At 29.9% G+C, this 22,711-nt stretch overlaps 8 protein-coding genes across 8 annotated transcripts; 5 read left to right on the top strand and 3 right to left on the bottom strand.

The window, feature by feature from the left end:
* Nucleotides 1-194: 194 nt before the first annotated feature.
* Nucleotides 195-2,382, top strand: BX663DRAFT_452242 (uncharacterized protein). Its single transcript, XM_051523777.1, has 7 exons — nucleotides 195-333; nucleotides 388-414; nucleotides 509-680; nucleotides 758-882; nucleotides 963-1,125; nucleotides 1,207-1,290; nucleotides 1,373-2,382. Exons 1-7 carry the CDS (start codon nucleotides 220-222, stop codon nucleotides 2,302-2,304), a joined length of 1,617 nt encoding a protein of 538 aa, XP_051384415.1. The 5' UTR covers nucleotides 195-219; the 3' UTR covers nucleotides 2,305-2,382.
* On the bottom strand, nucleotides 2,232-5,079 carry BX663DRAFT_505014 (oligomeric golgi complex component, COG2-domain-containing protein). Its single transcript, XM_051527000.1, has 8 exons — nucleotides 4,653-5,079; nucleotides 4,484-4,564; nucleotides 4,304-4,419; nucleotides 3,692-4,244; nucleotides 3,391-3,619; nucleotides 3,180-3,337; nucleotides 2,889-3,042; nucleotides 2,232-2,832 (listed from the first exon to the last, which is right to left on the bottom strand). The coding sequence occupies exons 1-8, from the start codon at nucleotides 4,968-4,970 to the stop codon at nucleotides 2,507-2,509; spliced, it is 1,935 nt and encodes a 644-aa protein (XP_051384414.1). The 5' UTR covers nucleotides 4,971-5,079; the 3' UTR covers nucleotides 2,232-2,506.
* Nucleotides 5,080-7,007: 1,928 nt separating this feature from the next.
* Nucleotides 7,008-8,284, top strand: BX663DRAFT_505009 (cyclin-domain-containing protein). Its single transcript, XM_051526999.1, has 3 exons — nucleotides 7,008-7,348; nucleotides 7,406-7,544; nucleotides 7,610-8,284. The coding sequence occupies exons 1-3, from the start codon at nucleotides 7,061-7,063 to the stop codon at nucleotides 8,158-8,160; spliced, it is 978 nt and encodes a 325-aa protein (XP_051384413.1). The 5' UTR covers nucleotides 7,008-7,060; the 3' UTR covers nucleotides 8,161-8,284.
* Nucleotides 8,285-10,304: 2,020 nt separating this feature from the next.
* Nucleotides 10,305-12,586, top strand: BX663DRAFT_505003 (major facilitator superfamily domain-containing protein). The gene is made up of 7 exons (XM_051526998.1): nucleotides 10,305-10,636; nucleotides 10,714-11,059; nucleotides 11,130-11,160; nucleotides 11,264-11,914; nucleotides 11,998-12,149; nucleotides 12,225-12,327; nucleotides 12,391-12,586. The coding sequence occupies exons 1-7, from the start codon at nucleotides 10,361-10,363 to the stop codon at nucleotides 12,425-12,427; spliced, it is 1,596 nt and encodes a 531-aa protein (XP_051384412.1). The 5' UTR covers nucleotides 10,305-10,360; the 3' UTR covers nucleotides 12,428-12,586.
* Nucleotides 12,587-13,177: 591 nt separating this feature from the next.
* On the top strand, nucleotides 13,178-13,968 carry BX663DRAFT_432081 (O-methyltransferase; the record flags this gene model as incomplete). The annotated part of the gene is made up of 4 exons (XM_051522905.1): nucleotides 13,178-13,425; nucleotides 13,501-13,556; nucleotides 13,623-13,712; nucleotides 13,769-13,968. The coding sequence occupies 4 exons, from the start codon at nucleotides 13,178-13,180 to the stop codon at nucleotides 13,966-13,968; spliced, it is 594 nt and encodes a 197-aa protein (XP_051384411.1).
* Nucleotides 13,969-14,001: 33 nt separating this feature from the next.
* Nucleotides 14,002-14,861, top strand: BX663DRAFT_342224 (uncharacterized protein). Its single transcript, XM_051522153.1, has 2 exons — nucleotides 14,002-14,330; nucleotides 14,419-14,861. The coding sequence occupies exons 1-2, from the start codon at nucleotides 14,025-14,027 to the stop codon at nucleotides 14,527-14,529; spliced, it is 417 nt and encodes a 138-aa protein (XP_051384410.1). The 5' UTR covers nucleotides 14,002-14,024; the 3' UTR covers nucleotides 14,530-14,861.
* BX663DRAFT_342161 (uncharacterized protein) lies at nucleotides 14,603-19,063 on the bottom strand. Its single transcript, XM_051522152.1, has 8 exons — nucleotides 18,984-19,063; nucleotides 18,832-18,927; nucleotides 18,712-18,775; nucleotides 16,752-18,651; nucleotides 15,849-16,692; nucleotides 15,272-15,790; nucleotides 15,037-15,213; nucleotides 14,603-14,964 (listed from the first exon to the last, which is right to left on the bottom strand). The coding sequence occupies exons 1-8, from the start codon at nucleotides 19,021-19,023 to the stop codon at nucleotides 14,771-14,773; spliced, it is 3,834 nt and encodes a 1,277-aa protein (XP_051384409.1). The 5' UTR covers nucleotides 19,024-19,063; the 3' UTR covers nucleotides 14,603-14,770.
* Nucleotides 19,064-19,070: 7 nt separating this feature from the next.
* Nucleotides 19,071-22,528, bottom strand: BX663DRAFT_504996 (uncharacterized protein). The gene is made up of 6 exons (XM_051526997.1): nucleotides 22,503-22,528; nucleotides 22,312-22,416; nucleotides 21,957-22,229; nucleotides 20,297-21,902; nucleotides 19,367-20,214; nucleotides 19,071-19,311 (listed from the first exon to the last, which is right to left on the bottom strand). Exons 1-6 carry the CDS (start codon nucleotides 22,515-22,517, stop codon nucleotides 19,135-19,137), a joined length of 3,024 nt encoding a protein of 1,007 aa, XP_051384408.1. The 5' UTR covers nucleotides 22,518-22,528; the 3' UTR covers nucleotides 19,071-19,134.
* Between the last annotated feature and the right edge of the window lie 183 nt (nucleotides 22,529-22,711).

Genomic DNA, 22,711 nt, shown 5'->3' with positions numbered 1-22,711 from the left:
AACTCTGTAGAATACAATCATTAAGTTAAAAGCTTTCCTTGCTTATTATAAATTAACCTTGAGGATAATAAACAAACCTTTTTTTTTTTCTTTAAAAAATAATTACCGTCACTTATAAACTCCCCCCAAAAAAAAAAGATTGGCGTCTAATATAATTCAGTTTCAAGTACAAATTTTTATTCTTTTTTTCTTTTAATTAACTTTTATTTTTCTATTATTATGAGAAGTTGGAGAACATGGACAATAGTCCTTATAATTGTCTTTATAGGCTTAAATATATTCTATTGGAAAGCATATACATGTACTGATCCAAGGTTTTGCAATATGAATAAGGTATGTATTTAGATAAGGAAGTAATTATATAATATGTATAACCTATATCTACAGGAGGAACTTGTACAAGAAGATAATCATGTAAAATAATTAAAAAAAAATCATTCTACCAATATAAAGCATTCATTTATTATCCTAAAATTTCATTCAAAACTTATCCTATCTTTTTGAATAGCTTCAAGATAAAGATATTCCACCTTCACCTTCACCTTCTTCAGAAATAGTAGAGCCTACTCCAAAAAAAGAAATTCCAGATAATATTTTGCTTCCTGTCTCAGAAGCAGTTCTTTATGAACATGTAGATACCAATCCTCAACCATTGAAAAAGCCAGATACACACTATCCAAGTAAGTATTAAACTATTTTCTCGTTCATATTTATATATATTTATATTTAAACTGGTATATATATATATATATATTAGATATTCATACACACTACAATGAAAATCTTGGTACTCTTGCACCTACTGCTGATAAAACTACTTACCGATTAACTAATGAAGGTTTAAAATATGCTACTTCGGGGGATTTATGGCAAATTGGTATTGTAAAGTAACATGAGAGTATAAAGTATATTCATACATACATGTATATGAATTTTAAACTTATAATTAAATATATTATTAGATTAATACAAAGCCTGATGTTTTCATTGTTACCAATACCAATTATAACGATATTAATAACCATTATCATCGGGAATTTAGAATTTATACACTTATGAAATGGATTCTTCGTGTTCATCGTCGCGACCCTAATCGAGATACACCTTTAGTCATGGTTGATGCTGGTAAGTGGTGTATAGAAAAAAAATATATATATATTTATATTTATACTCTGCTATAAATATTGAATGATTATATTTATTTAGGTTCAAATCATGGTCTTTTTTCACTTGTCGCTGGTGCAAGTGGCGCTCATGCAATTGCTTTTGAACCTCAAACTCACTTAAGAAGTATGTGTTACATTATTAGCTCTCTTTTTTTTTTTTTTAGTCCCCTTTTTTTTTTTAAAAAAAACTCTTTTTTTAAAAATAGGTATTATAAATTTGGCAAGTAGAGTAAATCAATTATCGGATCGTATTCGAGTTCTTCCATTTGCTGTATTAGACAAGTTTAATAAACTTGCAATGGAAAAAGTGGAAATTAATGATGGTGGTATTGGTGGTCTCTCATATGATAATCCAAACGCACTTATTACAACTCAAACCATACGTCTTGATACATTACCTGCTTATCATCTTCTCTATCCAAAATCATCTACTAGTTATCAACAACAAGCTAAAGAATCTATTTTAGATCCTGAAGATTTAGGTACCGCCTATTCTCAAGCCATCATAGATGCTATTGGTGGTAGTAAAGTGTCATTAGAAGAGAATCAAATAGATGAATCTCTTCTTTATCGACAACCTATTCATTTCTTAAAGATTGATGTAGAAGGTTTTGAAGTGCCTGCGTTAAGATCTGCTGCTAAACTATTTGAAAAAGGACTTGTTGAAAATACAGTACTTGAATTTGGTCCTCCTAGACGTTGGGATGTCACTATCCCTGAGGCTTCAAAGATGGACATAAATGCTATTCGTAGCAGGACAATGAAGGATGCAAAGGAAATCTTACATCGCGCAGTCAATGAATGGGATTTGGATATCTATCTTTTGCCCGCAGAGGGATGGGAAAGGACAGTTCGTTTTATGCTTGATCATGGTATCGATTATAGTGGAGGAAATCCAGCTAAAAACAAAGTAGTTCGTAAACTCTTGGCTTGGGACTTTGATAGTCTACCTAAAGATCATGATGAATTTGAACGGGAATTAGAATTAAAAGATAACGTCGTAACCGAATTCATTCCCTTACCAGCTCATTTAATTGATGCCTATTTAGATGATTCAGATTCTATTGGTGAAATGTATTTATGGTTTACAAAGAAGACTTCAAAGAAGAATAGTCCTGTATTACAAAAAATTATATAGATAGATAGTTTTTTTTTATTATTATTATTATAATGATTCTACTATATTAGATTGTTTCAATTTATTATAATGTTTCTACTGTGTTGAATTGTTTCAATTTATTATAATCAGTCGTATTCTTGTCTATCTTTAATTGTTCCAGCTAAATAATTATAATAAAAAAAATAGCCTTAGTTTATTTTTTATTTTTTTTTGTCACACATTAAACTTGCATTATTACCTCATCTTCTATTTCTTTAATATTCAGTGCTATTTTATGTTTGTCTATTGTTTGATCTTTAACTCTATTTGAATATTCGTTGATTATCTCATTTACAACTAAATTTATCCATTCTGTCTTTACACTATTCTTGTTTTGTTTAATAACATAATGTAAAGGCTTAAATGTATTGGGTATAAATGCTTCTGCTGTAAACTCTTTGTTTTTAAATGTTTCCAAACAATGTTGAAGAATATAATTTATAATTTTTTCATTGATACTAGGCATAGTAGCTTTATGTAATTGATTCAAGACATCCTCTATAGTCTCTATATAAAGGATTTTAATGCATTTTTTCTAATTTGTTTAATTTTTTTTTTTATACCTTTTAAAAGAGGCAAGTCTTGTAAGTTTAAAGGTAATTTAGGTAATATTGATTTGTTTGCTTGTAATTGAACTTGCTTTATAAAAGTCTCAATATCATGTGTTAAAGCTATCAAATAACTAATATATTCATCTTGTACTTTATAATCTTCAGTCTTTTTAACAAAAAAAGGAAAAAAAAAAGACATGAATAAAAACAGACTATAACTTTTAACAACTTTTTTTTTTTTTTTTTTTTTTTTTTTTTTTTTTTTTTTTTTTTTTTTTTTTTTTTTTTTTTTTTTTTTTTTACCTTTTTGATTGCATCTAAAATCCATGCTTGATACCTTTTAATCAATTGTAATGTCAATTTCCAAAATTTGTGTGATAATCCATATAAAAATACGCCATCTGACCAACATTGATTGATAGCTTCCATAATTGCTTTTCCCTCAGGAAGGATAAAATCATCTTTTCTATGTATAAATGATATGCTTTTCCCCTTTCAATATAATTATTATTACCTTCAGATACATTTTCTGTATTGTCCAAAGCTAAATTTTGTTTTGGATTATTTAAAACGTCCTCTATATCTTTAACAATTTCATGAAATCTTAGTTGAAAATAGACTGGTAATTGCCATCGTTTCATGAATTCATGATAGCTTGCATGATTTCGAAAATAAAATAAGGATTTTTTTGAAGAACATAGTCCTTCTAATTCTGATATAAATTCTATTGTAGCTGAATAATTCTAGAAAATGATGAATTCGTATACAAATAAATATGTATTTATCTTTTTGATGGTATAAAATGGTTGTTTTACCTTGTAAAAAATATCAGTTTGACCAGCAGCAAATATACTTTTGCATTCTTTATCGATCCTTTCAATAATCTCTATCCATAATGAATTCACCAAGACATTATAATTTGAACCCTTCAAGGTCTTTTGTGTGACATTTAGAATAGGCTGAAGATCATTTGATGCAAATGCTAGTATTTTGTTATACATCACTGTTAAAGAATTATCATGATTACAAAGTCCCTCCTCTAATGCCCTTTGAGTAATAGTCTTTGTCGCAAAAGGTTTCACAAATTCTTCCTTGATAATCTCTTCTGCAGTTTGTGTTTGATCAATCATAGCATATGTCCTTAAACATTGACTCAGGGATTGTTTTGTGGTTCTTGTAACTTCACCTAATCTAATTTGAGAAAGTGCTGCTGATAATGCCTTTGATAACTTTTCCTCTATTGTATCTCGAATACGTGTAATTCTCCATTCATTTTCTATAACGAAATCCAGATCTTTACCTCTGTGCACTAAATGCTGCATTTGGTTGTATTCTATAGCCACTCTCTCAATCCCTTTTCCAAGATAACTAATAGAATCATTATATTTTCCAGTATGTATCAGAGTTTACTTTCATAGCACACTTACTTATTATCATTCTCAGTATTGTCCAACTTTGTCTTGATAATATCAGTATTTATACCCAACAAATCCTCTACTTTTGTTATTGAACTATGTATATTAAGTAATAATTTAAGAACGGCCTAGAAAAAAAAAAAGGTTATATAAAACCAATTTTTTTTTATATTGCTTATATTTTAGCTTTACCTTTCTGTCTCGAAGTTGAGAACGATATCCCAATCGTGCTTCCAAGTCATCAATTACTTTTTGAAAATGATTACGAACTTCCTATTTCGAGTTAAATAAATATATATTAATATTTTTTTTTCCATCTTTCCTTCTATATATATATATGTATATATATAACAGAACTTACTTTGACTTCAATCTCCATGTTGGCTAGTGGGGATTTTAAAGATTCAATATTTCTATCTACACCCTTTAAATTAGTTGACAAATTAATGAAATCTTGATAATCTCTATTAATGAGCTCAACAAGCTCTGCCTTTAATCGTCTTAAATGAGCATTAAGTTCAGTTTTCATTCGTTCGAGTCCCAAATGTCTTCTTGATGTAAGAAATACATCAGGGTCAAATTCCTTTGCTGTAAATGCCGAACGTTCTATTGCATTTTCAGGTAACGGCTTAATAGAATGAATGAAATTATCATCTTCATCTTCACCAAAACTGAACATGATTCTTCAAAGATGTTGTTCAGAAGAAAGAAAGAGGAAATAAAAGAGGAATGTATTCTTTGTAGTATATTGTCGCTTTTTAAAAAGAAAAAAAAATGCGAAATACAAAAAGTGATAATAGAAATAAGATATTCTGTTTAAATTTATACGGGCGTTTATAAGTAGTATTTGAAGAACAATTGTTGTTTCCTGGATTAAAAAAAAAAGAATTGGTTGTATAATATAAAATATGTATGCGGTTGAAAGACATAGTATAACTGTTTACAGCAATTCAAAGAGATAAAATAGAGTAATTATGATATATTCAAATTGTTAAATTACTATAATATTTTGGACCAAATAGTTATTATGCTACATATTTAAGCCCTATTTTTTTTTGACATCTGAAAGAAAATACTATATTGTATGGGAACTTTCTTTAAACTTTCAAGCATTCATTTTTGATAAGTGAAATAATAAAAAGAAGCGAGTTGTATAAATAGCATACTAAATGCTTGAAAAAGATATATGCCTGAGATCTACATTGAATTTTGAGTAGTAAAATAGACTTCTCAATCATATGCTTGTTTATTTGTATTGAAAGTTACGCAGTGGTAACGAAAAATAATTGAAATAGAAGACTATTTTTATACAGGAAAAAGGATTTGTTGCCCCATCCGTTAGAATAGAATTTAAAAGCAGAGAACTTTTTTTTTTAACTTTCTCAAAGGACAGAATGATATAAAATTCCCAGCACAACACCCTTTCCTTTTTTTTTTTTTATTATTATTGTCTGAATTTACCTAACGTCACCGTGTTATTTATAATCATGGTTTATATTTTTAGCAGCATTTTCCTGAGGTTGACTAGGTTAGGTTGTTGCCTCTTCTTCTATTATCTTGGTCTATATTCCATTTATTAACTTGGACGCTAGTTTTGAACTTTATAGAACAGGGATCAACAGATATTTAATATATTGTGTAACGGCTGCAATGCTAAAAAGGAGGAGAATTGTCACATTCATGTGAAACAGTAAAATTCATATGATGCAATAAAGATTACATAACTTTAAATTCGTGATTGTTTAGGTATTCGTATTGTATTGTATATATATCACATATTATGTGTTATTTTATCATATATTAGTGCAGTGAAGATCAAGAAGAAAAAAAAAGTAAAGAATAGCCTGTCACATGAGGTTTATGAAATTTTTTCCCAAAGTTAATGAAAAAAAAAGGTCTTTATTATTATGTTAAGTTAAAAATAAAATAAACATTCATACGTCGAAAAATAACAGGCCAAAGAGTATTTACTATTTGCTGCTTGTATTGTTTTTTATTATTATTATTTTCATTTATGTACATTTTTAATAGTTTTCTGTTCTTTCACATGCTTGTAATAATCTAGAGTTTGTTTAATACATATTGGAAACGATATATTTGTTTCTTTTGTTATTTTATGCTAATAGCAAAATTTTGTCCCTAAACACATATTATTTTGTTTTCTTTCTATCATTGTTAAGGGTAGAATTTATGAAGGGGTCCAAATATAACAATAGTTAAGGTAAAAATGACATATTCCAAGTTAAAATAAGGGTTTGCATATCATTCTTTAGAAAATTATTTTAAATGCTTAAATTTGTCACCTTTATGCTTTATTTTTTTTTCTTTTTTTTTTGTAGTAAGTTGATAATAAATTCAACCTGTTTCTACCATGCACTGAATCGTTTCAAAGTATTTTTTTTTTTTTTTTTTTTAATATTTTTAAATTTTTTCCAAAAACTTCAAAAAAAATTTTTTTTAATAAATAAAAGATTCCATTTCGCAATTTTTTAACACTTTGGTTTCTTTTCCCTCTTTCTTATAACAAGTTTAAATTTAAAAAGAAAGAATAAAAAAAAAGCTTACCTTTTTTTTATCCTCTTTTTATTTACTCTACGTTTTAAGAGATCTTATTCTCTAAATTTCTTTTTTCTAAAAAGAAATTAAAAAGAATCTCAATTAGATTATTCTAATAGTTTTTTTTTTAACTTTTTTTTTTTTTTTTTTTTTTTTTTTTTTTTTTTTTGTTGGAGGGAAGTCGTTTTGTTCAAACTACAATTGTGATATATTATGATTAACACTATATATTCAACATCATCAACATTGATCAGTTCAGGATGTCAAAATATAGGTCAACTTGCAGATTTTGCATCTTCAATGGTGTATTTGATGTGGCATTCAAGAAAGACGATCAAAGCTTTGACTTTAGAAAGATCAGTTATTGGAAATGATTTAGCTTATCTTATATGGCAATCAAGAAAGCCTACTATGATGAAACCTCAACACTATTCTCCTCTTGGCGATGATAATTCCTTCTCTTATTCTGCAAGCCCTGCATTCAAAAAGTTTTGTTTTCAGGTATTTATATATAATTATATGTGTATGCATGTCTAGAGTATTTATTTGTTGTGTTAGGTTCTTACGGCTACACAGTTACAAGAACCAGCAGTCTATTTGTCACTAAAATATATTTCTATTCTTTTGCAATCTAATCCATCTATTGAAGGAGCTCAGGGTTCAGAATATCGTTTGTTTATTGTTGCGTTAATGTTGGGTAAGACAAGAAGTAGTAAAAGAAGGGGAAGAGAAACAGATGACTAATTGAACAAAAAAAAATAGCTAACAAATTTTTGGACGATAACACATTTACTAATAAAACTTGGTCAGAAGTGAGTGGAATGAAAGTACATGACTTGAATATTATGGAAGCAGAATTTCTTGAAGCGTTAGATTATGATTTGTTTGTTCGTGAACATGAATACAACAGTTGGAAGCGTTTATTGGAAGAATGTCGTGAACGTGCTCAAATGTCATACTATGATGGTCCTCAACAGCAAAAGCAATTGGTTTTATTCATTTTACAAATCCTTGGATTATATAACTCAGTGCCAACAATTTATCAGGATTGGGAAATTACAGCTGCAAGGCTTCAGTTAGAAAACACTCGTAAATGTAGTGATTCATTTTTCCCTAATAGCCAATCATCATACACTATGCAACCACCTGTTGGTTATGCATGTGGATACAGAAATGATTACACTGTGACTAACCTGTCTCAGTCTTCATGGGATCCTCTTGCCTACAGTCTTAATCGTTGCCAAGATTTCTCTTATTACTCACAAAACTACATTCATTCTGCAAAGCCTATATCTTGGAGGAATTACAACTAAAGAGTAGTAGATTTGCTTCTCTCTAAATAATAACTGACATTTATCGACTTGATTTTCTTTTCTTCCCTCCCTTTTTATTATTTTTTATTTTATTATTTTTTATTTTATTTTTTTATTTTTTTTATTTTTTTTATTTTTTTTTTTTTTATATACTTTTTTTTTATTTTTTTTTATATACATATTTATACACATATATTTTTTAATAACCCTTTATCATTTTACGAAAAAAAAAAAAAAAAAAAAAAAAAAAAAAAACTGACAAAAAAATCCCCTTTTCATATTTTATCATATTTATTTTTACTTATGAAGTCCTTTTTAATTTTAAAAATAGTTAAAAAAAAAAAGTAAAAAAGTAAAAAGAAACAAAAAAAAACAAAACAAAAAAAAACAAAACAAAACAAAACAAAAACAAAAGTCCTAAATTTAATACATGTGGAGAAGAAGAAAAGAAAAGAAAAAGGGATAGACAACAGTGTAGCTGTATACCGTCAATTTTGTAAAGAGCAGACATTTATATTATTATTTTTTTTTTTTTTACTTGCAAATTCAAGTATGTTTCCTTTACCAACGATCCTTGTACTTGTTTAGATTTGAAACCCTTTAAATCTAAAATTATCTTTTTTAATATGCGGTCAAATAATTTAGAGGCGACAATTCTGCTTGATATCCTTCATCTGATAAACAAAAGACTTCTTATTGCTATATTTATTTTTTATTCCATAGAAAAAAAAAAGAGTTATAAGTTTAATCAATTTCTCTTGATTTTTTTTTATTCAATAGCATTGATTTCGGATTATATCTCCTTTATTATACCCAGACTTTAAACCAGAAGAAGATTGAATTCCATAGTGAAGAAAGTCTCTTTAGCAGTTTACTAGTACAAACTAAAATCTTTTTACTTGCAGAGTCTTTTATTTAATTATTGCTTAAAAAAAAAAAGGTCCCACATGCAAGATATCAATGTCTATTTTTAATACCTGAATTGCCAAAAAAAAAAGGTTTGCAAATCTGTTTTAAATAGAAAGGCATCAATATTCAAATAGAAAACAGTACTCTTCCCCTAAAAAAAGATAAATGATAAATAATTCAATTAAAGTATAATTAGCAATCTTTGCTTTACGCAAACTAAATGGCAGAACTAAACAAGAGCATTCTGCTGGCATCATATAGTCTACGGTTACCAAAGTTCTTGGTATAAATTTTATATTATGGATAATACTTTCGTAAGTTAAATATGCATATATTTATATATTTTTATTTTGATGGTTTAAAGAACATTGATGTAAGCTATTCAAGCCATATAATAAAGAGAGCCTTTATAATTTAATATATAACTTTTTTTTTAAATGACGTACTTTGAAAGATAATACAGTATTACTCATATATTTATGACAGGTAATGATTCAATCTGTACTATTTTATTTGCTGAATACACTCATAAAGAAAAATTTATAAGATAACTGAGGTAGTTAAATTTAAGTTAACTGGAATAGACTCGTTAAGCATCATGATCTTGTACATTATTTATTTTATTTTATTTAATTTTTTTATTTTTTTCTGTTAAAAAACAAGATACCCCCTATGATAAGTTTATAGCCTTTTTTTTTTATATCCCTTAATCATAAAGTATTTAGTTATCATCTCCTTCCTTACATCATAAGTAGCTCCTATAATTTTTTGTTATATCTTTAGTGAACTAACATCAAAAACGTAATTATACGATACAATCTAGTTTATTAAAATATTTTGATTATAATAGTTAGACTTACTAGCATTACTTGAGTATGTATCTCCCTCTCTTTCCTTCCTCACATGTATACACATACGCCTAATCTTTTAATATTATTGTTTTTTTTTCTAAATCAAGTTTCACTTTTTAAATTTCTATTAGTAAATAGCAAACTTAAATCAATGTTCAAGATAGGATAGCTGTATTGTAGATCTTTTCTATTTAAAGATACTGAAATGCATATAAATGGCGGGGGAAGCTGCATTATGAATGCGGTTATACGTATATAGTTCAATTCTAATTAATTTGATTTCTAATTATAACAAAAAAAAAAAAAAAAAAAAAAAAACTACTGCCTTTACAAAACTTTTTGAGAAAAGTTGAATAGTGCCTTCCTTCTTCTTCTTCTTCTTTACATATATATATATATATACAATTATCTTCTTAACAGTACACATACAATAAAAAAATATGTTATCTAATGAAGGATCAGATCTTCACACGCAAAGCGATAATAATGACATAGATAAAGTCAAGCCATCTTCTATCACCATTGTACCAGAAGATATTGAAATAGAAAAATATTTGGATGATTTATCTAGCCAAAATGAAGAATCAGATATGGATCCTTATTCTATCTTATCTAGAAAACAAAAGATTATGATCGTTACTACTATATCAGTTTTAGGGTTTATTAGTCCATTTTCTACAAATATCTATTTTCCAGCCCTAAGTATTATACAAAATGTAGCTATATATATATATATAAGCATGTTGTATTATATTAAATGATGTTACTAAACTTCTCGTATATATATATATAGGATTTACATGTTAGTGAAAGGATGGTTAGTCTTACAGTAACTATGTATATGGTTATGCAAGGCCTTTCACCTTCATTCTGGGGAAGTCTGGCAGATAGTTGGGGGAGGCGCCCGATTTTTATAATCACGTTTTTGATTTATATATTAGCATGTATTGGTATGGCGAATACAAAGAATTATGCAAGCTTACTCTCATTGAGAATGATACAAGCATTCGGATCAAGCTCTGCTGTTGCTGTGGGAGCTGGGGTGATCGGTGATATATCTACACCTGCTGAAAGAGGTGGATATATGGGCGTATTTTCAATGGGGACAATGTTAGGTCCACTTTTGGGCCCTGTTTTAGGTATTGTTATATATATATATATAGACCCGCTTGAAAACTTATTCCTAACATATCATTCAATAAAATATAGGAGGATTAGTAAGTAATGAATTAGGTTGGAGGTAACTAAATGAAGAGAGAGAGAGAGAGAGAGAGATTGTTTAAAGTCGTTTTATTATTATTATTATTATTATTGTGTCTCTAATAACATATAATGTCTATTAGATGGATATTCTGGATTTTAACTATACTAGTTATCCCTATCTGGTTAATTCAAATATTTTTCCTTCCAGAGACTTTGCGTTCACTTGTTGGAAATGGTTCAGGCTATGCTAATCCTACACCAATACAGTTCTTCAAAAAGAGAAGGAGGAGAAGAGATTTTAGTGATAAAAGTCATATATTATCTTCTACCCATTCAAATTTTAATAAATCACATGAAAGTCTTTATTCATCCTCTTTTAATGCAACAGTAGCTTGTAGTAGTGACGATACTAATAGAACATGCATGAATACTCTTGATACCACTAGATCACATTATAATAACCATACACTACAAACAATTGCAATCAAAAAGAGAAATCGATTCCTTGTAATACCCAATCCGTTTCAATCTTTAGGGTTTCTAAGGGAAAAGGATGTTGCTGTTCTTTTGCTATACAACTCATTACAATATGCAGGGCTTTATTGTGTTGTAACAAGCTTAACTGACTTATTTACCAATATCTATGGATTAAATGCCTTTTATATTGGTTTATGTTTTCTTTCTAATGGTTTTGGCGCAGCTATGGGATCATTTACTTCTGGAAAGATACTAAATTGGAGATTTAAAAAGATAGCTACATCATTAAATATAGATAGAGCTCATATAAAAAGGTATATCTAACCTACACCTATATATACTACACTACACTACACTACTTTGAATGAATGCTAATCTAATCTTATCATTTTTCCAGAGGAAATATAGATTCAGAATTCCCAGTTGAGAATGCAAGAATGGGCATCACCTGGATTTGGGGAATAGCTTTTAATATTGCTTTAATCTTATATGGCTGGTGTCTATATCTTAAGGTTCATATTGCTATACCTATCATTATTAATTCTCTATGTAAACTACAGTTTAATTATATATATATATATATATATAGTAACAGGCTTACTCATTTTATTTGTTAAATCATAGTATCATATTTTTCTACATCTACATTCAATGCCACAAATACATTACTTGTCGATTTGTTTCCAAAAAATTCAGCAGCTATAGTAGCATCAAATAATCTTACTCGGTACGTATATATATATATATATCATTATACCATTATATCATTATTTCTTATATAATAACTAAGATTATCTTTAGATGCTTATTGGGTGCAGCTGCTGTGATGGCTGTACAGCCTGGTATACAGGGTCTAGGCGTTGGCTGGTTTTTTACGGTTATTTCTTTAATTTTGTTTATTTCGAGGTTAACAATGGTGATTGAATTAAGATATGGACCCAAATGGAGGTTAGAACGTCTTAAACGACAAGTAGAGTTGGAAAAGCTATAATTTTTTTTTTTTTTTTTTTTTTTTTTTTGAATTTGTGTTGATAAAAACGAGAAAAAAAAAAGTTGCTGTAATATATTATTATTATTATTATTACATGGAATAAAATAGCTTATAAATTTATAATAACACAAATGATTAGCATATATCATTGCCTTTATAAGGGATCTTTATATATAATATTATATTCAATATGAAACTATGTGCATGCTTACAATAGAATGGCGTATAAAAAGTAAACTTTTATTTATATCCCCTAAAAAATTTGTTACTTTTTTAAAGCAGCCAGCTACCTATTTTTTTTTTTTGTTTTAGGAAAAAGTGTGGGGTTTATATTTTTGATAATTGGTTAAAGAATATGAATTTAGCAAGATTAACAACAAAAGTATTACCCATTATAACTAGAATTAAATCACATGAAACGTTATTAAAACGACATCAATCTATTGCTAGTAACAATGGAAAAGGTCTATTGAGAGCTGAAGAAGAAGAATATTGCAATGACCTAAGTACACCTTTCAAGGAGCCGTATCAAAATGTATTGGATACGCTTTTAAATGAAACTAGACTCAATTTTTCAAATCCTCACATGATGATTAGCCAGAATGAGGCCAAATTTCTTTATCATTTGGTTAGTTTATTACAACCTAATCGTATACTTGAAATTGGTGGATTTACAGGATATTCAGCTATAGCTATGGGATCTGCAATGAGACCAGATTCAAGATTAGTCTCACTTGAACTCAATCCTGTTCATATTACAACAGCTAAACGTTTTATAAGCATGGCTAACTTACAAGACAGAATTGAAATCAAGGAGGGGCCCGCTAATGAAAGGTATATATATATATATATGGATAGATAGATGACCAAATTGATAAGAATATTTCCATAACAAAAATTATATTGTAGTTTAATTTCTTTAGGTGAAAGCTCTTTAAAGACTCAATATGATTTGATCTTTATGGGTACCTAATTGACTGTAATCTATAAAGTAGAAAACATACATTAATAACAAATATATTTATTATTAGATGCCGATAAAGGTGGATATATAAATTATTACGAATTAATCATGAAATACGATTTATTGTCTAATAGAGGAGTTATTGTTACAGATAATGGTAAGAATTATTCTGTAGATTATAAACATTTTGTATTTAACATGGCTTTGTTATAGTGCTGTATAGAGGACAAGTTCATAAAGTAGCAGGATACGAAAAGCAAGAACCTACTAGTGAAATGTCCAAGAATATTAAGAAAACAGCACTGAAATTGGCCAATTTTAATAAATACATTGCAAATGATTCAAGGGTTGAGATGGTAATTCTCCCCATTTTTGATGGGTTATCTTTAATACGTAAAAAGTTAGTGAATTAATAAATTTTTGGATCTTTCTTTTATATGTACAACTTTTTTTTTTTTTTATTAATATAATGACAGCTACAACCTTAACAGAAAATGTATTTAATAATGCCAATGTTGCATTGGAAACATTATCTAATTTATGGTATACTATGTTACAAATCATACAAGCTGTTTCCTCAGCTTCAGCCTCTTCTCTAACAGTCGAGCCAGATTTAGCCAAACTTCAAAAAACTCGTAAAGAATATGAACAATTGAAAAATTCATTTAGGAAAACAGTAGAATGGTTAGAATCCAATAAATTAAAGGATGAAGAATTAGAAAAAGAAACAGAGAAATATAAAGATAGCCTCAACGAGCAAGAGAAATTACAAAAGGTATTTTTTTTAGGAATGATTGATTTTCTTGAATCTTTTAAATTTAACATGTGTTTGTGTTTTTCTCTCTCTCTCTTTTTTTTTCTAGGAACAATTGCGTGTTAATGATCAATTAAAACGTTTATTAAACCAGACTTATGCTATGCAGTTCCAAATAGAAATGCTATTTGCTTCTTGTCAAGATATCCAAATAAATTAAATATGTTTTCTAGTGAACGGCTAATATAATACATTGTGTACAGTCAAGCTGGTTTAAACATTTGTGTAAAGTATATTATTCAATCCTTAAAAATTAGAATCAATAATGTGGATTTTTTTTGTTTTTTTTTTTTAACACTCATGCTCTGAAGCAGATAAAATGATGATATACCATATTAATAAAGAGTATATACAAGCACATTATGTAGCTTTATAAAAATGTATTGAGTATGTATTAAAGATTAAATTTGTTCCACATAATTGACAGGTACTAGGCCTTCACGGGTACCATCCTCAGATCTAGCCTTCCACCAGTCATCATTTTCTTTAACAAGGATAGTGATTATTTCACCTAACTTCAGATCTAAACAACCTTGTCCTTTAGGTCCTTCAAAATCATATAAAGCTTTTGCTTTAATATCTAATTCAGGTGGAACTGTATGAAAGGTTAGAAAATATTTTTTTTTTTTTAAAAAAAATGCGTATACACACTATCACATTAATTTACCTTCAGACTTTGGTTGTACATAGTTTTTAGGAAAGTAGCCAGTTTTCCCATTCTTTTGCAAAGTACCATACCACCAATCTTCAGATTCATTGCTATCTTGAACTAGAATAATATCATCTTGTGCAAAGATAAGATCGTCGGACCCCGATCCAGAATAATCCCAAAGAGCGACAAACTCTACTAAATAAAATTTATAAGAGAATGAAAAGTTATAGTTTATAGTTTAAAATCCTACCTTGTTTGGGTGATTGTTCTGTGATAGAATCAGTAGACACAGGTGGAATTGCATCAGTATTAATATCAGTTTCTGTGACATCATTAGGATTAGAAATGGTACGAGCCTGTAATTCTGCAAAGAAACTATCACTTGACATAGGAGTAAAAACAGGTGTAGGGGTGATACTCTCAGCTGTATTTTGGGAATGATCAGGTTGAATAGGGGTTTGGTCATTATCAATAACTTTTCCAGCAACTGAGGAAGCACTACGATCATTTGTTACTGCTTTCTTTAGTTTAGCTCCTTTTTGGATTTGACTTAACAAAGCATTTCTCATATCACCGCCAATTGGTGACGCTACAACCTCTTCAGGTGATGGCATAGCTACAGGAGCAGGTGGAGCAGGTGGAGCAGGTGGGGGTGGTGGCGTAGAGATGTTATTGTTAGCTACAGACACAGATGGAGTATTATTAGATGCCGTATTAGAATGTGTAAAGTCTGCTTCATTAGGTTTAGGGGATGTTGCAGGTACAGTTGCTAAATTTAACAAATATGTAAACAACAAACTCATTAAATTAAACTCAAATTAACTTACCAATATCTGAAATTTTACTTATAGCACTAAATAGCTTACCAGCCAAATTTTTAGCACTACCAGCAGCAGGGAATTCATTTTCATCTTCTGAATCATCATGACCATCGTCCCAACCATCATCCTCAGAGTCAGTATCATCTTTAGAGCTAGCTTTTGTAGCAGAGAATGCAGAAAATGTAGCAAAAGGGTTATAACTAATACGCTTGTTAGAAGGTTCGTTAGGTTTTTCTGCATTAGAGGAATCAGTATTAATATTGTTTGATTGTTGTATTTTAGCAAAAGGATTGTTACTACTGGTTGATGATGATGTATTAAGAGCTGGAGGTGCTGGAGGTGCTGGAGGTGCTGGGGGTGCTGGGGGCGCTGGTGGAGCAGAATACGATAACTCTGAGGGCACTGCTTCAGGTGTTTCATCTAACTTTTGAGCTTTATTTGCAGCCTCCATCTCTTCATTACGCTTAATTGCCTCAAAGCGGGCTTGACGTTCTGCTTCCTCCTTTTCCAATATTTGTTTTCTTCTTTCTTCTAATTCTTTTTCTTCTTGTTTTCTTCTTTCTTCTAATTCCTTTTCTTCTTGTTTTCGTTTTTGCTCTTCTAGTTCTTGTTGTCTTCTAGCATTCTTAGCTTTTTCCAACTCTTGTCGTTGTTGTTCCAGACGTTCATATTCTTGAATACGTTCAAGTTCATCCTGTTTATTCTTATACTCCATTTCCTTACGTTGAGTAGATTCTTCAGCTTCATTTGGTTTGCTAATAGGTGGTATTGATGATCCAGTCTTAGGTGAACCAGCATGATTGCGTTTAGCTTGAATTGCGGCCAAGCGTTCTTGAACTCGTCTTTCCGCCTAAGGAATAAATAGGTTAATGATATTTTATCTCAAACATTGCATATATAATACTATACCTCTTTTTTGATTTCTTCTGCTGTACGAGGTCGAGCAGGTGAAGGCTTGGGTTTAGGACTTGACGCATTAATAGCAGGTGATGGGCTAACAGAAGCGGAATTACGTGCTCCACCAACATTTCCAACAGAATTAGATGAAAGTTGTCGAGGAGCATAAGATGGATAATCATTAGTTCTTTTATCCAATTGTTCAATAAAATGACGCAACTCATACGAAAGATCTTGACTATTTTCAAACTGCTTTTTCTCCTGTAAATCTTTCCTTTCCACCATCTCCTCAAAATATCTTAAATCGCCTCGCATATCCAATAAGGCTGTACGAGATTTTTCCATTTCACGTTCGATGCTATCCGCTTTTCGATCAGTCTCTTCCTTCTGTTCCTCAGCACGACGAAGGCTGAGATTAGCATCCATACTAGATTCAGTATGACCGGCCTTACGAGCAGCCATCATAGCTTTAGCTTTAGCACGTACACGATCACTTTCGGTGATTGTACCACCAGGACCTGTAGGTTGAATAAAGGACATATAATCTTCAGTTCCATCGTTTTTTCTTGCATAACGAACCTTAGCATCCCTCAATTCAGCTGTACAGCCACGTAATTGACGAGCTAAGACTGGAATATCACGATTACACAAATATTGAATTTCGTCTTGAAGTGATTTCTGAGTTTCCAGTAATTCCAATAAAATATCGTCATTTTCCATATACTTCTTTGATGCAGGATTAGTACGAACAGCGTTAGTTATATCTTCGTGTGCTCTTCTAATCTTTTCTTTAAGCTCTTCTAAAGAATATTTACTGCTAGCATTATAGCGTGTTTTAGTATTGGGTTTAGGCATACGATCTAATGTACGCTTCGTCTCATAAATTTGACGACGAAGATCTTCTAAAATTAGAACATCAGCCTCGTCATCAGAATTATTGTGTCTGAAAGAGAAAGATTTACTACTGTTAGTTGATTGATATCCTTTTCTACGGGCACTAGAGATATAATCAGTATGGTCATCATTATAGGAGAAATAGCTGTTCTCTTCCTCTTTATGTTGTTGCTTGGGACTGTCAAATGATGGAGCAAATGGTGAGGGTTTATTGCCAAGTACAAACTTCTTAAGTAACTTGGATGGGGGAGCAAGTTCAGGAGGTAAAACTGAAGGGATCTCAAATCCATTTAATTTACGATAGACCAAATGCATGGCAATGGCAAATTCATCTTCATCTAAACTTCCTTTATTGTCTCTATCAGCAAGTTTCCAAATTTTCATCAAGTCAGCCGGAGGTAGTTGAGATTGCGTTAAAACATCTTTAGCTGTTTCTCCCGACATAAACCCAGATCCAGATCCTTCCCAGGCGTTAAAAATTTCTCGATAACGTTGTCTATCTTCAGGACTAATCTTCCAAGAAATTTTGTAGGAAGAACCCAGACTAGGATTTAATAAATTGGTGACACCATTTTGGTTGGGCATCATTTTTTTAGCAAAATCGATATTTTGAAGTCGAAGTTTAGGTGTTGGTTGTGGAGGAGGGATAATAGATTGTGGAGGAGGCATTGAAGGCTGGAAACCAGTTTGCATAGGTGCTTGATAATTGTTAATGTAACCTGTTTGCATTGGTAATTGAGGTACAGGTGGTGGTGTAGGCCTCATCGAATTTTGTATAGGCATACCTGTCATCATGGGAGTTATAAACTGTTGCTGGGGAGCGACACTAGTATTAACAAGCTGTTGAGAAGTTTCAGTAGAAGCAATAGTAGCCATAGCTATTTCTGTTTCTTCTCTAATGTTAGAAGGAAGGGAAGCAGGCAGACTTTGTCCCATCAATTTTTTGGACGTCAAAAACATGGCAACTGCAAATTCGGGGAATGTTAAATAAGGTGCTTGAGCTATTGAAGCAAGATCCCTAATGTTATAACATTGTTAAAACGCGGTAATTTTTAACCTTTTTTTTTTTGCCAAGTACCAAATCTTTGCTAATGTCTCATTATCTAAATTTGAACGTCTTAGAAGCTCACTAACCACATTAGCTATCAACAAAATACTATAAATATATAAATAAAGTAAATGTATACAAATAAATTACCAGAAAGTTTATTTCCACCAGAAGATGCAGTACTTTGAGAAAAAAGCTGTTCAAATTTTGCCTGATCATTTTGAGTTAAAAAACTAAGACGGATGCCTATAAATTATACGTTTATATAACTATATCTAAATTTTATTAAATTTCAAAACTACCTTTTGAAGGCCCAAATTGCCCTCCAGAATTGTTATACATGTGAAGTTTTTATTTCAAATTAGAAAAAAAAAAAAAAGAGATGAAAGATTAAGGGTAAAAGAGCAAGAACATGAAATACTTCTTTTTTTGGATTATTAATTGAACTTCCGATTAGTTTTCGAACAATATTTGCTCTTTAAGGTAAAGTTGATATACTTTTGTTTGATCTTCTTCTGCGTGAAACATTGATACATGAATAATACATATATCATTTTTAGTTAAGCTACTAGGAGGTGATGTATATAGACATCTTATTTTCTTTCCGGGTATTGCCTCTACAAGAGCGGTCTACTTTATTTTGAGAAATTATATATTTATCAAGAAGCTATCATTATATACTTACAGTTTCCAAATGTCTTATTTCAATGATATTTGGTGAAAAAGCAATTAAATAAGGATAGTATACTACCATAGCTTTTGCATTTACTTTTAACTCGATTGGTTGTTGAAAAGAATATGCATTTTCATCTGTGACTGGAAATGCAAATTGCGCGCTACAAATTAGACCTATGCCTGGTTGATTTAAAGGTACATAACTTATTGTAATTAGTGACGATTCTTCTATTTGATGATTCTCCTTTATTGACATTCGATAGGGTGCAGGGAGGTCTAAAAGTTGTGAAAAATTTGAATGTTGAAAACCGTTATTGGCACAAGATAATCCTAAAACCCAATTTAGTAAATCAATCTTCTCGATACCTTCTGTTCTTGACCGAATATAAATAGAGTCATCTATTATTTTTAAATCTTCTGGTTGAATAAATGTCGGTTTATACTCTTTCACTTTTTTAAACCATGGCGTAGTAGTAGAGTTATCATTATAATAAATCATAAGTACAAGTCTAATAGAACCTGTACGGCGACGACGTAAATAGCATAAAATAGGCTCTCCTCGAAGTGTACCTACGGCGAAATGCAATATACCTGATTTTTGTATAATTTGAAATTCTTTTAAATCATAGTTTGTCGTAATAGATTCCGAAGAAGGAGGATATATATGATCAATAATAACTGCACCCAGTACTCGATTAGGCTTATGTCCTCTTACTAATATAATCTTATTATCAAATAATTCTAGCTGATAGCAGTTAAATGATAAAATTTGTTTAAATAATTCAGAGGCATCATTAAAGGCTACCCAAAATCCATACTGTGTTCCTAAAGCAATAGCTCCACGACCATCTGATGTTACTACATCATACACATAGATAGATAGATAGATAGATTAGATTAATATCTATGTAATGTATATTCAATCAAATAATATACTTACAAAATGGTAAAGTGCACCAAATTGTTCCACATCCCGTGGCATACATTCCATTGATGCTCTGAAAGCTAGAATAATTTGATGTACTACAAAGTAATTTAAGACTAAATGGTTCAAAATTAGGATTAGGTAGTATAGATGTAATGGCCTTTTTCCATTTTAATCTATTATCGAGTGTAGGGCATTCAAAAAGATAATTTGACCCTGGGTAAGCCATATGGCTTATCTGTAACAATCTTGATTTTACAATGACACAGGATGCGTCTTTACTAAAGGGATATGATGCAGACTTTTGCAGTAATGGTGATGAAGTAGTATTTTTGATGTGGCTATTTGAATTATTAAAAGTCGAATTTGCTTCTTTATTCTTCTTGCTTATTCGCTGTTTAATAACACGTATACGATGTCGTAATTTTAAACCTGATAAAGTATAGACATCTGAATATATTGGTGAACTATCGTCTGATTCCATGTTGAGTGTATCATTATGATTGCCAAAACTTATATCTTCTTTTTGTTGTTCTCTGTCTATAGTAGCTTTTGGTAACACTTTTAGTCCTGTACTATCACTATTATAGCGACGAAGTTGCTGATTACCACTTAATTGTCGTCGAATGGATGATAAAACATTCCCTTGCTGGCGCATTGAGATAGTACGTTTTGATATATTTTCAATTTTAAGCATGTGTATAGGAATGGGCTTGTCTATCAAAACATATTCTTCTTTCCCATTTAACATTGTTCGTTTTCTAGTAATGAGTAGTGAATCATTAAATAAAAATAATTGGCATGTTGTAGGTAGTATTGGGGGTGACCTTATTAAATTAACTGTTCCTTCAAATATTAATGTAACATCATCAGATATTATTTGTTGGAGTTTGTTTTGATATTTAATACTTGGACGTCTTTTGATCACTAAACTAGCCTTGATCTCCTCTAAGCGCTGTTCTGTTTCTGCAATTCGAGTAGCCTCATTTATTTTATGTAAAATATCAGTCAATAGCGCGATTGTCTGAATTAAAGTCTTATCTTGATCTTCTTCTGAATATTTTAAAATTGTCGAAAGTAATAAATCATATTTTGGTAAGCGAATAATTGGAGAGATCAGCAAGTCTTTTAAGGGTATACGAAACTCCTTTTCAACTGCTTCTTGTTGCTTTATAAAACAAGCGAAGGCTATGTTATTTTTATATTCTAGGCTATACTGATACTTGGCAGCAATATAATTACTAACATATCGGATATAGATGTCTTTAAATTTTGAAAAATGTTTTAAAAGCACATTTCCTAATGTGATCGAATCAGGAAAAAGAGTATACTTATGAGATTCCTTTATTGATTGCAATTCTTTAAGCATTTTTTTATGATAGCTTGCTAATATGTGGTAATTGCCAAATAATATATCATGAAATGAGTATTTTCGAGATTCTTCAATTGTTACCTTTGACATGATCAAAGGCTGCTCATAAACATTATGGATAACTGCAAGTTGCTTTAAGAAATTTTCCTCATAATGTATTAATTCTTCAATTGCTAGCTGTCGTTTTCGTTCTCGAGATGGTAAGTTCATGAGGATAGAATGAGGAATATTTGAAATACATTGTTCTTTCTAAGAAGCATTATCAATATATGTATATGGAAATAAATATTTATGCTATCTTACAATATCTTTTTTATCATTTGATTCAAAGTAATTTTTTTCCACCTTTTTATTAGGGCAATATGATGAATAACAAGTAAATGAAGCTGTCGTATTACACAGAGGTGAATAACATTTAGTTAGATTAATAAGGATTCCTTGCACATTGATATTATAAATTAAGTATTTCTGATCTGAATATGGAGTTAATATTCTACTAGATAACAGTGAGTCTAATAGATATTCTTTTAATTCTTCTTCTAAACCTAATTTTATTAAAACAAGACCGCAAGCGTTCTAATTTAGTTATCACATGTTAGTGGTGCTAATTTATATAAATACATATTTTTTTTTTTCATTTTGAGATATTTTTATTTACTAAGGCTTCATCTTTTGTTATTCGAGCATATTGGGCTTCTTTTATAAATAGTTTTGTTAAAGTAGAAAGACAGCTTTTATTAAGTTCTAAATGAGATATATATTTCTACATTATATAAAATAAAAATAAAATTAAAATTAAAAAAAATCATTATAAAGTTTTAAAAAAAAGGGGGAGGGTTCGAAATTTACCTTCTCTTCAAGCATTTGACTTTTAGAAAAATGAATAAAGACAAAATAAATATCCAAACTAAGAAAATCTGTTCATAAATACTATTTTTTATTTTTTTTGGGTCATTCGGTCAACATGACAATTGTAACCAAAGGAATACAGGATCCTTCCAATAATTTTATCAATTTTGTGCATTTATCCAATCAGTTAAAGTTCGCTAATTTATGAA

The sequence above is a fragment of the Cokeromyces recurvatus genome (genome assembly GCF_025118155.1).
Source record: "Cokeromyces recurvatus strain NRRL 2243 chromosome Unknown BX663scaffold_8, whole genome shotgun sequence".
NCBI classification, from domain to species: Eukaryota; Fungi; Mucoromycota; class Mucoromycetes; order Mucorales; family Mucoraceae; genus Cokeromyces; species Cokeromyces recurvatus.
This window is presented reverse-complemented; position numbering and strand designations above follow the sequence as displayed.

Excerpts from the sequence above, each read along its gene's own strand:
- BX663DRAFT_505003 (XM_051526998.1), top strand. The coding sequence starts at position 10,361 with ATGTTATCTAATGAAGGATCAGATCTTCACACGCAAAGCGATAATAAT. Across the intron at positions 10,637-10,713 it reads CCCTAAGTATTATACAAAAT|GATTTACATGTTAGTGAAAG; the intron begins GTAGCTATATAT and ends ATATATATATAG. Across the intron at positions 11,161-11,263 it reads AGTAATGAATTAGGTTGGAG|ATGGATATTCTGGATTTTAA; the intron begins GTAACTAAATGA and ends AATGTCTATTAG.
- BX663DRAFT_342224 (XM_051522153.1), top strand. The coding sequence starts at position 14,025 with ATGACAGCTACAACCTTAACAGAAAATGTATTTAATAATGCCAATGTT. Across the intron at positions 14,331-14,418 it reads AGCAAGAGAAATTACAAAAG|GAACAATTGCGTGTTAATGA; the intron begins GTATTTTTTTTA and ends TTTTTTTTCTAG.
- BX663DRAFT_342161 (XM_051522152.1), bottom strand. The coding sequence starts at position 19,023 with ATGTATAACAATTCTGGAGGGCAATTTGGGCCTTCAAAAG. Across the intron at positions 18,652-18,711 it reads GAGACATTAGCAAAGATTTG|GGATCTTGCTTCAATAGCTC; the intron begins GTACTTGGCAAA and ends TTATAACATTAG. Across the intron at positions 14,965-15,036 it reads TGTACAACCAAAGTCTGAAG|TTCCACCTGAATTAGATATT; the intron begins GTAAATTAATGT and ends CCTTTCATACAG.
- BX663DRAFT_504996 (XM_051526997.1), bottom strand. Across the intron at positions 22,230-22,311 it reads TAACAAAAGATGAAGCCTTA|AACGCTTGCGGTCTTGTTTT; the intron begins GTAAATAAAAAT and ends TAACTAAATTAG. Across the intron at positions 20,215-20,296 it reads TTGGTGCACTTTACCATTTT|TAACATCAGATGGTCGTGGA; the intron begins GTAAGTATATTA and ends TGTATGATGTAG.
- BX663DRAFT_452242 (XM_051523777.1), top strand. The coding sequence starts at position 220 with ATGAGAAGTTGGAGAACATGGACAATAGTCCTTATAATTGTCTTTATA. Across the intron at positions 415-508 it reads TTGTACAAGAAGATAATCAT|CTTCAAGATAAAGATATTCC; the intron begins GTAAAATAATTA and ends CTTTTTGAATAG. Across the intron at positions 1,126-1,206 it reads TTTAGTCATGGTTGATGCTG|GTTCAAATCATGGTCTTTTT; the intron begins GTAAGTGGTGTA and ends ATATTTATTTAG.
- BX663DRAFT_505009 (XM_051526999.1), top strand. The coding sequence starts at position 7,061 with ATGATTAACACTATATATTCAACATCATCAACATTGATCAGTTCAGGA. Across the intron at positions 7,349-7,405 it reads TCAAAAAGTTTTGTTTTCAG|GTTCTTACGGCTACACAGTT; the intron begins GTATTTATATAT and ends TTGTTGTGTTAG. Across the intron at positions 7,545-7,609 it reads TATTGTTGCGTTAATGTTGG|CTAACAAATTTTTGGACGAT; the intron begins GTAAGACAAGAA and ends AAAAAAAAATAG.
- BX663DRAFT_505014 (XM_051527000.1), bottom strand. The coding sequence starts at position 4,970 with ATGTTCAGTTTTGGTGAAGATGAAGATGATAATTTCATTCATTCTATT. Across the intron at positions 3,043-3,179 it reads TTTTAGATGCAATCAAAAAG|ACTGAAGATTATAAAGTACA; the intron begins GTAAAAAAAAAA and ends TTTGTTAAAAAG. Across the intron at positions 2,833-2,888 it reads AGACTTGCCTCTTTTAAAAG|AGACTATAGAGGATGTCTTG; the intron begins GTATAAAAAAAA and ends TCCTTTATATAG.